The sequence below is a fragment of the Notamacropus eugenii genome, chromosome 1 (genome assembly GCF_028372415.1).
Source record: "Notamacropus eugenii isolate mMacEug1 chromosome 1, mMacEug1.pri_v2, whole genome shotgun sequence".
Classification (NCBI taxonomy): Eukaryota; Metazoa; Chordata; class Mammalia; order Diprotodontia; family Macropodidae; genus Notamacropus; species Notamacropus eugenii.
This window is the reverse complement of record NC_092872.1, coordinates 73,902,001-73,915,577: the sequence shown is the minus strand read 5'-3', so window position 1 is coordinate 73,915,577 and position 13,577 is coordinate 73,902,001. Positions and strand designations below refer to the sequence as shown.

General features: G+C 38.1%; 1 protein-coding gene across 4 annotated transcripts in view; it reads left to right on the top strand.

The window, feature by feature from the left end:
* LOC140501482 (uncharacterized) overlaps window positions 1–13,577 on the top strand; it is a 168,610-nt gene that overhangs the window by 23,000 nt on the left and 132,033 nt on the right. For all 4 annotated transcript variants that reach the window (XM_072605181.1, XM_072605172.1, XM_072605200.1 and 1 more), the window contains exon 4: window positions 30–103. In XM_072605181.1, coding sequence (XP_072461282.1) covers window positions 30–103 — 74 coding nt within the window. The remainder of the gene's footprint in view (window positions 1–29; window positions 104–13,577) is intronic.

Sequence of the window (13,577 nt, the reverse complement as noted above, 5' to 3'; positions counted from 1 at the left end):
GTATTTTCTGTGTTCCTATTGCTCTCTAGATCACAAAACATATCAAGACCAAGTTCAGCCAAGACAGAAAATAGAAGAAGCACCAACAGCCTTTGTCCGTCTGGTAGGTAGCCAAGTAACCAGTAAGCCAAGTGCTCAAATCCATTTGGCAGGAGGAATTGCAGACAGAAGAGGTGCTTACGCCTGAGTGATAATTCCAAAATGAAGAATCAATAGACCAGAGGTCCTTGGCCGCTTTTTGTGTCACAGACCCCCTTGGAAGTCTGGCGAAGCTTGCAGATCCTGTCTCACAATAATGTCTTTTAATGCACAAAATAAAACACATAGGACTACAAAGGAAATCAATTATATTAAAGTACAATTATAAAAATTTTTTTTAAAAAAGTTCATGCTCCTCAGGTAAATAATTCTTGCAAAAGAATAAAGAATTAGAATAGGACATATAGGTCCAATATAAACAAAGTACTGATTATTTTTTTTATTTTTGCAGATAAGCACTCTCACAAAACCTTCTCATCATTCTATCCCCACTCAAACTACTCAGGTCTTTATCATAGAATCCTTGCTGATGGTCATTGGCATTGCTAGTCAGTTAATATTACACTAACATTCCTTTTTTGTCTTAATTGGTTGGACGCAAAAAAATGAGTATGAAACGAATTACTTAACTTGTAAAGATATGGTTGCTATCCTCAGGTCAGAGATACATTATAATAATTCTGGTTACCTAGCTTGTAAATATAGAGTTGTCATGCTCAGAGGATGGATAAATTCTAAAAAAAAGGGTACATTCTTATAAACCAAATGCAGAAAGTTATAATAAGATTGACATTATAGCTTGTTAGAGGTAGGGTGTAGGAGATGACAACAAGATATTGTTTTAAGATTGTTCTTTCTTGTGTACTTTAGTGTACAAATAGGGCAGCTAGATGGCAAAGTGGCTAGAGTGCTGGCCTTGGAGTTAGGGGGATCTGAATTCAAATCCAACCTCAGTTGTTTACTAACTGAGTGACCCTAGGCAAGTCACCTAGCCCTGTTTGCATCAGTTTCTTGTCTGTAAAATGATCTGGAGAAGTAAATGGCAAACTGCTACAGTGTCTTTGCCAAGAAAACTCCAATTTGGATCACCAAGGGTTAGACATGACTGAAACAACTTAACAACAAAGTGTATGCATTAATAAATTTGTACCTCCCCTGATCATAGACTCATCTGTAGTTCTCTGACCGCTAAGTCCAGTGCTCTTTCCCTTTTACTAGTCTGCTTTCTTATCTTTGCAGTGGGCTACATTTTGGTGTAGTTTAGTCATTGTAAGCATCCTATCCATTGATACTGATACCTTAGATCATTCAGTCAATAGGCATTTATTAAGTTCCTCCTATTTGCTGAGAGGCCATTATGGTACAGTAGATAAAGAAAGGTATTCTTGAAACCAGGAAGGTCTTGGTTCATATCTTGACTCTAGCACGTATTAACTATATGGTCCTGTATATCAGTCAGAGAGCTCTTGGTTGTCTAGAGGTAAGACCATATAGTTTTCTTGGAGAAAGGCAATACACACCATGAATTGCTTTGACTTAAGGAATGATGTGTTAGTTTATAAAGAATTAGAAAAATGTCCCTTACTATCAATTAGTTATTAAATTTTTATTAAACTAGGCAGAGGGGCCCAATCATGTTCTTGTGTCCTAGAGTTTATTAGGGTCCTGAGCCCATCCTTGATAGACCTTTGCTGGAAATGGCAAGTGTATTAGGGAAAAGTATCTTGTGCAAAGACTGTTTAAAGCCCCCACACTTGTGGCTGTTCCTTTCCTACATTTTCTCTCTGGCCTGACCACTTCTGAAGAACTAGGAATGTCCACTCCATTCCTAGAGAACCCCTTGAAGTACCTTGTCTCCTGACCATTTACCCACCTACCTAGGTATTACTGAATAACGTGTTGGGTGACTTGGTAATCATCTATTTCTTTAAGACCCTTTTGAAAAAAAAATTCCATCTCTGTAAGCAAACCATCCTTAATGTTTTGAGGATTTTATCCCACTTTTAAAATGTTATAATTCAGTTAGGGACTTCAAGGAAGAGGTACCTACCCACACTCAGAGGAAGCTTACCTAGTTTTGTCTATTGGTGTTAGAACAAAGGATATAACAAGACATGTGATTGTGAGATATCTGTCTGAATTCACCCTGTCCCTAATCTGGGATGTACAACAACCTAAGTGAAGTTCAGCCTCAGACATGGATAGAATGTAAGCTTCATGTGCCTTCATATTGGGCTCAAGCTTTCTGAAGACCTGTAGGTCAATCAGGTGCTGATCAGCTCTGACAAAACTGCTGATTGAATTAAGTTGTCCATGAACACTGGGTTTACACAATTTCATACTTAAGAATAAACAGAGATTTAGGGTCATTCTTAGATGTACCAGTTTCATAGACCACAGATACTTTTGAATACAATCATGAATAAGCTAAAAAGATACATACATATAGGTTGGTACAATTGCTTTGATGATCATTGGTTACACCTATGGATTCATCAACCACTCTGGCTATTTCCATCTGTGTGACTCCCCTCTTCCCTCTGTGATGAAGAGTTCTATTCCAATTGGACTGCCTCAGCATTGCACACTTAATTTTATCTGGAAAGGTTAATGATTGGGAGATTCCAACATATCAAATAGCCTGGGCAACTCAGAGTTACAATAAGGAGGCAACATGGCAGAATAATAACTAGCTCTAGGATTCACATGCTTAAAGATTGGGAGTTGTTTTGCATTTATGATCTAATTTAATGCTCACAACAATCTTGACAGAATTACTACCACAATCCCCTTTTTATAAAAATGGAAACCAAAGCTTAGAGAGGGTAAATGGCTTGCCCAGGGTTACACAGCTCATGTGTTTGAGTCCAGAGTTTTCCTGCTCTAAGTCCTCTTTTGGACTTAAGAGAGCTGGGTTCTGGTATCAGCTCAGCCTCTGACTAACTGTGTGACATTGGATAGACAATTTCTCCTCTTTGGGCTTTATTGTTCTTGTTGGTAAAAGTAGGGATTGGGGGTTGGCCATCTCTAAAGATCTTTCTAGTTCAGATATTCTGTTGACAATGTAGGGATTACAGTTATCAAAGAAGTGGAATAGAATAAAAAAAAAAGCAGACATGAGCATAACTTGATCTTTCTTGAGTGACTCAGAAGTCTCCTGGAGAGAGGCACCACAGTGCATCTAGTTTTAGGATGTTGTATCAGTAAAAGATTATTCTGTAGAAGGAACTATAGAGATGATCAAATATAACCTCTTCTTTTTATTGCTGAGAAAAAATGAGGCCTAGAGAGGAGAAATGACATTACCCAAGGTTCAGGATTTAAATTTCGGACTTTTCTAACTCCAAACCTGGCATACTTTTCATCAGCTCAATAAATCAAGCCAGTCAAAACACATGTACATTTTTAAATTTTATAGTAAATTCTAGCATCTTTAAGTAGTGAGAAATTAATTCCTAGCTTAGAGATGGAAATACAATGATCAGAAATGTATTTTCTTATTTTTGTCTGTCAGACCCCCAACTCAACAAATCTTTTTGCTTTGGCAATGGGAAGAGGTATTTTGGAACCTCATTTTGAAATTTAGTCTTCTTTCAAAAGGAAACACCTCTGTCCTGTGTAGTTTTACAATATCATTAAAGCCCATTTTTAAAAATCATGTTGCATTTTTGAAATGATAGGCATAAATTAACCTTACAAAGGCTAATAGAATCCTAATTAGCTGAGTGCTGAAAATCAGAAAGCTTGTTATGCTTCCCTTTATCAATGACTATGTTAATAATTAAATAATGGTCATTATCATCATTGGAATGTTCATTATTGCATGACGTGTCAGATGCTGTTGGCCAAGCCAACCTCAGTAGGTACAGTCACTGCTTTCTATGAGTTTTTGTCCTAAAACAGTAATTCAGACAAATACCAAGTAGCACACACATACCTGCTCATGTTTTGACCAACACTGAACCACTGAAACAATTACTTACAGACATTAGTGCAAAGGATTTATTGAATTATTTTTTTGGGGGGAGATGGAAGGATTGCCTTTGGCCCTTACCCTCATGATATGGGAAGGCCATCACTATGTGAGCTGGGGCTTAATGAGTAATTGAAAAATAGAGAATGTCAACACAGATATTCTTTATGAATGAATGGTCTAAACACAATGATTATAGGTTCCAGAGATCAAAGAGAACCTAATTGGTCAAAAATCAAAGCCAGAAATTCATGAAATAACAGCTCCAGGGGGCTGGGCAGAAAGATCTGCTTTGAGTTCAGAAACAACAGGTCCAAAGCCGGGGAATATATCCAGAACCCAGGCAGGAAAACAACACTGGGAAAGGGGTAGAGTGCATTGAGTGGGCTCACTAAATGGTAGCTCCTCTCTTCATTTTATGGCTTTACCAATCACATTCCATGTCATCTCCATCTTCCAGCTGGGGGAGACCAGTGGATGTGAATATGTGAGCTGGATATTCAAGCCAAGGAGGGTGCAAATTAACCAGATGACCGATAATGAAGGGAGGAAAAGTTTTGCTGATAACATTTTAAAAATTCTTTTAAAATCATATCTTCTGTATTTAACATTGCCTGAACTTCCCTTTTCACATCCTTTCCAGAAAGTTATTTCTTATAACCAAGAATTTTTTCAACATCTTTAAAGCACATTGCTTACAACTTTAAAAAGAGGAAAATCAAAGACATAAGTAGTTAGCTCCTAAATGAGTCCAGCTAGAGCAGGGTGGTGTGATGAGTGCTTTTATCCACTTTTCCCAACATTTGCCAGTTTTACCTCTCTCTGTCTCATCTGATTGTTTCCAACATTTATTTGGCTTTGTTACTGGACAGAAGATTCCTCTCTGATAACAGGCTTGAGCACTGTCTTTGACAAAATGCAGGGTAGTTGAGCTTTCAGATAGATGAATGCCAGAAAGATAGCAGTTCATGTCCACTGTTTATCATGGCTATTGGTAGACTGACAGAAGTCAGTCTTTCTTCCTACCCTCAGCTTTTTGAGTATGGTCATTTTCAATTCAACATGTATTTACTGAGTGGCTATTATGTGCACAACAGGGGAGATACAGACATTTATATGATGTGTTCCCTATCCCTATGGAGCCTGTAGTATGGTTAGGGCAGCAAGTCACATCCACTTACAACAGTTAGAAAATGAGGCAAGTATTAAGTAGTGAGGTACTCTATTATATAGAATTTTGTTACAAATTATATTTTGGAAAGTTGAACCTCCTTGCCTCTGATGTAGAAACCTTGGTAGTGAGTCAGTTTGAATGAATAATATTCAAATTATATAATAGTAAAAAATATAATTTATATTTATAGAATTTATCTTTTTACTGTTTTCTACTTATTTGACTTATTACTTATAAACACTGTTGTAAATGAATATCACTAAATAAAAGAGGATAAATCGATGAAAAAAGTACAATTTACTGTTAGCCTGTGTTGAGTAATGCACATTGGTTTGTATCCCTGATATATCATTTAGGGGTGTGACCTTAGGCAAATCATTTAACCTTTTTGGGTCTCAGTTTCCTCATCTGCAAAATGAGGAGATTAGACTTGGTGATCTCTAAAGTCTCTTCTACCTTTAAATCTATGATCTTATATATAAGGATCTATGATCACATATATGTACATACATACATACACACAAACATATATGTATATATATATATTTCTTCCTATATGAGCAATAGCCTTAAGGGTCTGTAATTTTATGAGTGTGTATATTCCCTCCACTGGTAGACAGTAATCACTTCATGCCTTACTAAGTGCTTTCTCTGAATTGCTGGGGTTGCACAAGAATTGTATTTTCTGGAAGCTAAGTTATGTCAAGTGTTCCCATGTCAAGCGTTAGCCTGATGGTTCTAGGATGGTCCATCATAAGCCCCACAGAAAGACCCATCCAGGAGATGAAGCCAAGAAGGTGGAATAGAAGCAGGTCCCTGCTTGAGCTCTCTCCCTAAACCCCTCCAAAAAAGGTTGTAAAACATGACTTTAAACAAATTCTAGAGTAGTAGAATCCACAAAATGACAGACTGAAGCAAATTTTCAACCCAAGACAATTTGGATGATTGACAAGAAGGATCTATTGCACCTGGGCTGGGAACAGAACACAGTTTGATGTGAGCTGTGCTAATGTGGATGGGGCTGGAGCAGGCCTTAAGGGACTGAATCACTGACAGCTGTGATAATTTCTGGACTTCTCAACCCACAAATGCCAAAGATAGCTTTAAAGGTCTTTGGGAAGGGTGTCTGCCATGTGGCTGAGAGGAGAGCATGGTCAGACCCCAGGTCTAGCCCCAGGGCAGCAGCAGCTACTGGCTAAGTGGCTGCTGCTTCTGGAGCCTTCCACTTAACAAAGGTCAAGTGGCTAACTGGGAAGATGAGGAAATGGGGAGAAAAAAACAAGACTATAGAGTCTTACTTTCTCAGTGAAAAGGTATTTTCTTACATCATTCGTGATGAGGAAGATCAAAGCATGCAACCAAAAGAAGACAACAAAGTCAAAGGTCCTGCATCCAAAGCCTTCAAGAAAAATATGAAATGGTCTTAAGCCATGGAAGAGCTGAAAAAGGATTTTGAAAATCAAGTAAGAGAAGCAGAGGAAAAATTGAGAAGAAAAATTAGAGTGATGCAAGAAAATAATGAAAAATGAGTCAACAACTTGGTAAAGGAGAACCAAAAACTGCTGAAGAAAATAACACCTTTAAAATTAGATTAACCCAAATGGCAAAAGAGGTGCAAAAAACAAATGAGAAGAAATTCCTTAAAAAGCAGAATGGGCCAAATGGGAAAAAGAGGTCCAAAAGTTCTCTGAAGAAAATAATTCTTTAAAAATTATAATGGAGCAAATGGAAACTAATGACTTTGTGAGAAATCAAGAAATTATAAAATACAACCAAAAGAATGTAAAAATAGAAGACACTGTAAAGTATTTCACTGGAAAAACAACTGACCTGGAAAATGGGTCTACCTGAAAGTCATGTTTAAAAAAAGAGCCTAGACGTCATCTTTCAAAAAATTATCACGGAACTGCCCTGATATTCTAGAACCAGAAGGTAAAATAGAAGTGGAAAGAATCTAACAGTCACCTACTGAAAGAGATCCCAAAAGGGAAACTCCTAGGAACATTGTAGCCAAACTCCAGAGTTTTCAGTCAAGGAGAAAATATTACAAACAGCAAAAAAGAAACAATTCAAATATTCTGGTAACACAATCAGGATAACACAAAATTTAGCAACTTCCACACTAACAGATTTGAGGACTTGAAATATGATATTCCAGAAGTCAAAAGCGCTAGGAGGAAAACCAAGAATCACCAACCTAGCAAAACTGAATATAATACTTCAGGGGAAAAATGGTATTTCAATGAAATAGAGGAATTCCAAGCATTCTTGTTGAAAAGATCAGAGCTGAATAGAAAATTTGACTTTCAAACACGAGTCAAGAGAAGCACAAAAAGGTAAACAGGAAAGAAAAACTATAGGGGACTTATCAAAGTTGGACTATTTACATTCCTACATGGAAAGATGAAATTTGTAACTCATGAGACCTTTCTCAGTATTAGGGTAATTAGAGGGAATATATATATGTGTGTATTTATGTGTGTGTGTATGTATGTATGTGTGTATGTGTATCTATGTATATGTATATATATGGAAATATGTATATATATATGTATGCATACAAACATACATATATATATATATCTAGAGAGAGAGAAAGCACAAGATAAGCTGAATATGAAGGGATGCTATCTAAAAAAAATTAAGTGTTGAGACGAATGAACTGGGAGAAAAAGAAAGAAAAAGGTAGAATGTAGTAAATCATCTCACATAAAAGAGACAAGAAAGAGTTTTTACAATGGAGGGGAAGAAGAGGAAGCTGAGAAGGAATAAATGAGCATTGCTTTCATTGGATTTGACTTCAGGAGGGAATAATAAATGCACTCAATTGGGTATGGAAGTTTATCTTACCCTACAGGAAATCAGGGGGGAAGGGAATAAGAGGGAAGGATAATAAAAGGGACCACAGATTGGGGGAAGGAGTAGTCAGAAACAAACACTTTTGTAGAGGGACAGGTCAAAGGAGAGAATAGAATAAATGGCGGATAGAAAAGGATAGAGGGAAATATAGTTGATCTTTCACAACATGACTGTTATGGAAGTGTTTTGTATGACTACATAGGCATAACTTATGTTGAATTGTTTGCCTTCTCAATGGGGGTGGGTGAGGAAGAGGGGATGGAGAGAATGTGGAACTCAAAGCTTTAAAAATGAATATTAATAATTGTTTTTATATGCAACTAGGAAATAAGATATATAGGTAATGGAGTATAGCAATCTATCTTGCCCTACAAGAAAATAGAAGGGAAGGGGACAAGTGGGGAGGGTGCAATATAAGGGAGGGCAGATTGGAGGAAAGGATAATTAGAATACATGCTGTGCTGGGGGTAGGGGTAGGGGGGAGATGGGGAGAAAATTTGAAATTCAAAATTTTTGTGGAAGTGAATGTTGAAAACTGAAAATAAATAAATTTAAAGAAAAAAAGAAATGCCCATCCAGCTTTTCATCATTTCTAATAATAATAGTAACTATAATTTATATGGGGCTTTAATGTTCACAAAGCAGCTTCCTTACAGTTACCCTACGTAATAGGTAATACAAGTATTATTTATTATCCCCATTTCATAAATGATAAAACTGAGGGTCAGAAAAGTTACTTGAAGCGGGTCCTGAAACTAGTAAGTGCCAGAATTCTGTCTTGAATTGAGATTTCCTAATCCCACCCATGAATGTATTACCTTTATGTTCTAAAATTCTGAAATCTTCTTATCCAATCATAATCTATTGACTTTTCACATCTGTCTCTGACTTTTCTTATAAAATCCTGCACTTTGTTTGTACTGAGAATTCCAATCCCTTGAACCTTCAGTTCTTTCCCAGGCCATCTCCCCTGATTACCTACTGTTTTCTGTTTTCCCTGTCTTGATCCTTTGGTGCACCAATTCACCTCTCCACTGCCTTCCTCTCTTGAATCCCAAGCTCCCTTAACATATCCACGATCCTGTCCTGGCAAGTTTCAGCCATGGATCACTCCTGCCATTTGCTGCCTTCAATCCTACACATGTGCTGTGTTGCACAACCTCACCAAGGCCCTCACTTCTTTAGCAATTCTATAATGCCTTCCTTATCAATTCACAATCCCACTTTATAGCAGCTCTTTCAAATCTTTCATTTCCTCCCACCCTCTCAGCAGAGAACTTTACCTCATATTTTACAGAAAAAAATGAGGCCACTTACCATGTGCTGCCTCTTCTTCCCTCTTCTTCATCTTTTATCATTCTAATGCCTTCTGTCACTCTCTCCTTCTTTACCCCTGTCTCACATGATGAAATAGCCTTCCTCTTTACCAAGGCTAAACTCACTCAAGTGATCCAATAGATTGCCCCTTCTGCCATCCCCACTCTATCACTTATTTTCAATTTCTCCTTCCCTGCTGGCTCATTTCCTATTGCTACAAACATGCCCTTGTCTCCTTCATCCTGAAAAATTCCCTCATTTTATCTTTCACCCTTAATATCATCTTATATTTCTTTTGCCCTTTGTAATTAAACTCTTTAAAAAGGTCATTTACAAAAGGCACCTCCTCTTTCTGACCTCTCCCTCTCCCTCTCTTTTTGACCTCTTATAATTCAGCTTCCACCCTTATCTGAGAGCACTCAAACTGCTATCTCCAGTTATTAATGATCTCTTAGTTGCCAAATCCAATGACTTTTTTCAGTCCTCATTCTCCTTGACCTCTCTGCAACTTTGACACTGTTTACTACCTTTTTCTCCTTGATATTTTCTCTCTAGCTTTTCCCAACACCTCCTTGTATCTGTCTGGCCTCTTTTCTCAGTCTCTTTCCTTGGATCCTTCCCCAGATCATGCCCTCTAACCATGGGTGTCCCTCAGAGCTCTGTCCTGGACCCTCTTCTCATTTCCCTCTATACTTACTTTTATTTGGTGTTCTTATCAGCCCTCATGGATTTAATTATCATCTCTATGCTGGTGATTCTGAAATCTACCTGTTCTGCCCCAGTCTCTCTGCTAATCTCCAAATTCACATCTCCAATTGCCTTTCAGACATCACAGACTCAATGTCCAGAAGACATCTTAAACTCATCGAGTCCAGAATTGAATTTTTTATCTTTCACCAAAACTATCCCCTCCCTCCTACCTTCCCCATCACTGAAAAGCGCAGCACACTCCTCCCAATTCCTCAGACTTACAACCTAGGAATTATCTTTGATTCTTGACTATCTCTCAACTTCTTTACCCCCAACCCCAACCCATATCCAATCTGTTTCCAAGACCTGTGGATTTTGCCTTTCCAACAACTTTTGAATATGCCTCGTCCTTTCCTCTGGCAATGCCACCAAAGACTCTCATCATCTCACACCACTTTATTGCAATAGCCTGCCTCAAGTCTATCCCCACTCTGGTTCATCCTCCAATGAGCCACCAAAGTTCAAGTCTAATCATGTCATCCCTCTACACAATAAACACCAGTGGCTTCCTATTGCCTACTGGATTGAATATAAAATGCTCTCTTTGGCATTTAAAGTCCTTCATAAACTAGCCCTCTCCCACCTTTCCATTCCTCTTCTACCTTACTCCCCACCACATACTCTTCCATCCAGTAACACTGGCCTCCTGGCTGGTGCATGAAGAAGACATCTATCTCTTGTCCCTCGATATTTTCTCTTGCTGTCCCCCATGCCTGGAACGTTCTCCTTCCTCATCTCCTAATACTGACTTCCTGGTCTTCCCTTAAGTATTAACTAAAATTGTATCTTTTACTGGAAGCTTTCCCCACTCCTTCTTCATTCTATTGTCATCTTTCTGTTAATTATTTCCTATTTATCCTATCTACACCTTACTTTGGATATATTCATTTTCATATTGTCTCCCTCATTAGATTATAAGCTCCTTGAGAGCAGGGACTGTCTTTTGCTTTTTTTATCTGCATGGTTTAACTAAGTACCCGGCACATAAAATGCTTATTGACTGACAAATTGCTTCACTGGAGCAAAGGAGCAAACCAGTGTCTTCCAGACACTGGTTAAGCCCTGAAGATACAAACAAAGGCAAAAACATGGTACCTGATGCTAAGGAGTATGCATTCCAACTGGAGAGACAGTATGTACATAATTAAGTGCATATATGATATAAATACATATACACACATACACAGTGTAAATGAAAGGTAGTTGTAGACTTAAGTCTGCAGTTTAGGACGAAGTAGGACTTGGCAGAAGTAAGTAGGATCTTTACTGGAAATAGTTGAGTTTTTGCTATGGCAATGGAGCAAAAACTCTAACAGATGCTATCAAGTTGGAAAGGCATTGGATATAGCACAAGATCAGTTGCTTATCTGTTGACTAGTCCAGTTAATTGTCTTCAGAAGGTTAGAGCTGGGGGATAGATCTTTTCAGGACCCATCAACTTATGGCAGTCTGTTGAGGTATAGAGCAATCATGATCATCACTGAACCCTGGTGAAGTTAAAAAAGGAAAAATTTCAGATGCTGAAGTGACTCATCCGTCTGCCCAGCCCAGTGATACCATGAAAACGTTGGAATATGAGTTTGAAAAATATCTTCTTCCTACTCAACAAGATGGTTTGAATATTATTTCTTGAGGAAGAGAATTCAAAGAGTCATACACCATCTCCTGTGATATGCTACTGCGGGAATAGGGCAGCTAGTGCTGGGCCTGGAGTCAGAAAGATATGAGTTCAAATTCAGCCTCAGACACTTCACTATTGTATGACCCTAAGCAGCTCATCATTCCTGTTAGTGCTTCAGTTTGAGCAGCTAGGTGGTGCAGTGGATAGAGCACCAGTGCAGGAGTCAGGAGGACCTGAGTTCAAATCTCACTTCAGACACTTGACACTCACTAGCTGTGTGACCTTGGGCAACCTCAGTTGCCTCATCCTGGGTCATCTCCAGTCATCCTGATAAATATGTGGTCACTGGATTCAGATGGCTCTGGAGGAGAAATGAGGCTGGTGACCTGCACAGCCCTCCCTCACTCAAAACAAAGTAAAGTGCAAGTCATGTCATTGTTTCTCTGATGGCATGGTCTTCTTCGGCAATGAAGGATGAACACACATACTGAGTGAATAGGGATTTGTTAATATATGTTTACTCTTCCAGACACTGGTTAAGCCCTGAAGATACAAAAAAAGGCAAAAACATGGTACCTGATGTTAGGGAGTATGCATTCCAACTGGAGAGACAGTATGTACATAATTAAGTGCATATATGATATAAATACATATACACACATACACAGTGTAAATGAAAGGTAGTTGTAGACTTAAGTCTGCAGTTTAGGAGGAAGTAGGACTTGGCAGAAGTAAGTAGGATCTTTACTGGAAATAGTTTATCATTTTGTAGTTACAGTTTTTCTATTTCTGATAAGTTGTAGAGTTGTTGAGGAAATAAACGTATGTCCTGCCCAGACATCCATGGGTCCTCGGCTTACTGAAGACCGGCAGAAGCCAGTTCATTGTCAGAACTACACAGGACTGGGTGACGAAGTTTGCACCGGTAAATGGAGGATTAAGGGGGGGTGGTAATGATGCCTGAGGTGTTCAGAGAACCTTGTACATTTCATTTCATTCTTCACGTTGGTCCTTTATAATCTGTATTATTGTTTTGAAGAGGCATTCAGTCTTCTTTGTGATGACATTAGCTTCTGTGTCCTCAGACAACTTTGTCACAGGGTAAAATATAGTCTACTTAGCATTGTCACCTAAAAAGCTTGAATGACCAGCATTTGGATACTTTTAAAGTAAAATAATAATTGTTTTTAAGGACAACAGTACAGGATAATTTAAGAGGTTATTTTATGGTTTGCTTTTAGCTTTGGTTGCTATCTATGGTTCCATTGACACTGATCTGAATTTTTTTAAAAAAAGCATCAAAGGAAAATTACTTTATGGTAGCTTTGAAAATCGTTGTTGTTTTTTAAAATAACAACAGTAGCTCACATTTTTATAGCACTTTATGGTTTACAAAGCACTTTCCTCATAAAAATCTTAGGAGGCAGTGGGTAGTATAAATTTTATTATCATCATTTTACAGATGAGAAAACAACTCTCAAAGAGATAAAATAGCTTGCCCCTTACCACACAGCTAGTGAGTGTGTCTAACACAAAAACAGGTGTGCTTACTTCTAAGCTAGGTCTCTTTCTACCGTGCTGTGCTACAAAACGGATTAATTTGCCTTAGTCATGTTATGTAAAGCCACAAGTGGGATTTGTGTGGGTTTTATTACGAGATCTGTTATTGATTAGTTTTGTGACTTTCAGTAAGTTATTTCACATCTCTGTTTTTCAGTGTTATCACCTGTAAAGCAATTAGTGAACAAACATTTTTAAAAGGCCTACTCTGTACCAGGGACTTTGCTAACCTGTGCAGATAAATAAAAGAGGCAAAAGACAGTCCCTGTTCTCAAGGAGCTTAT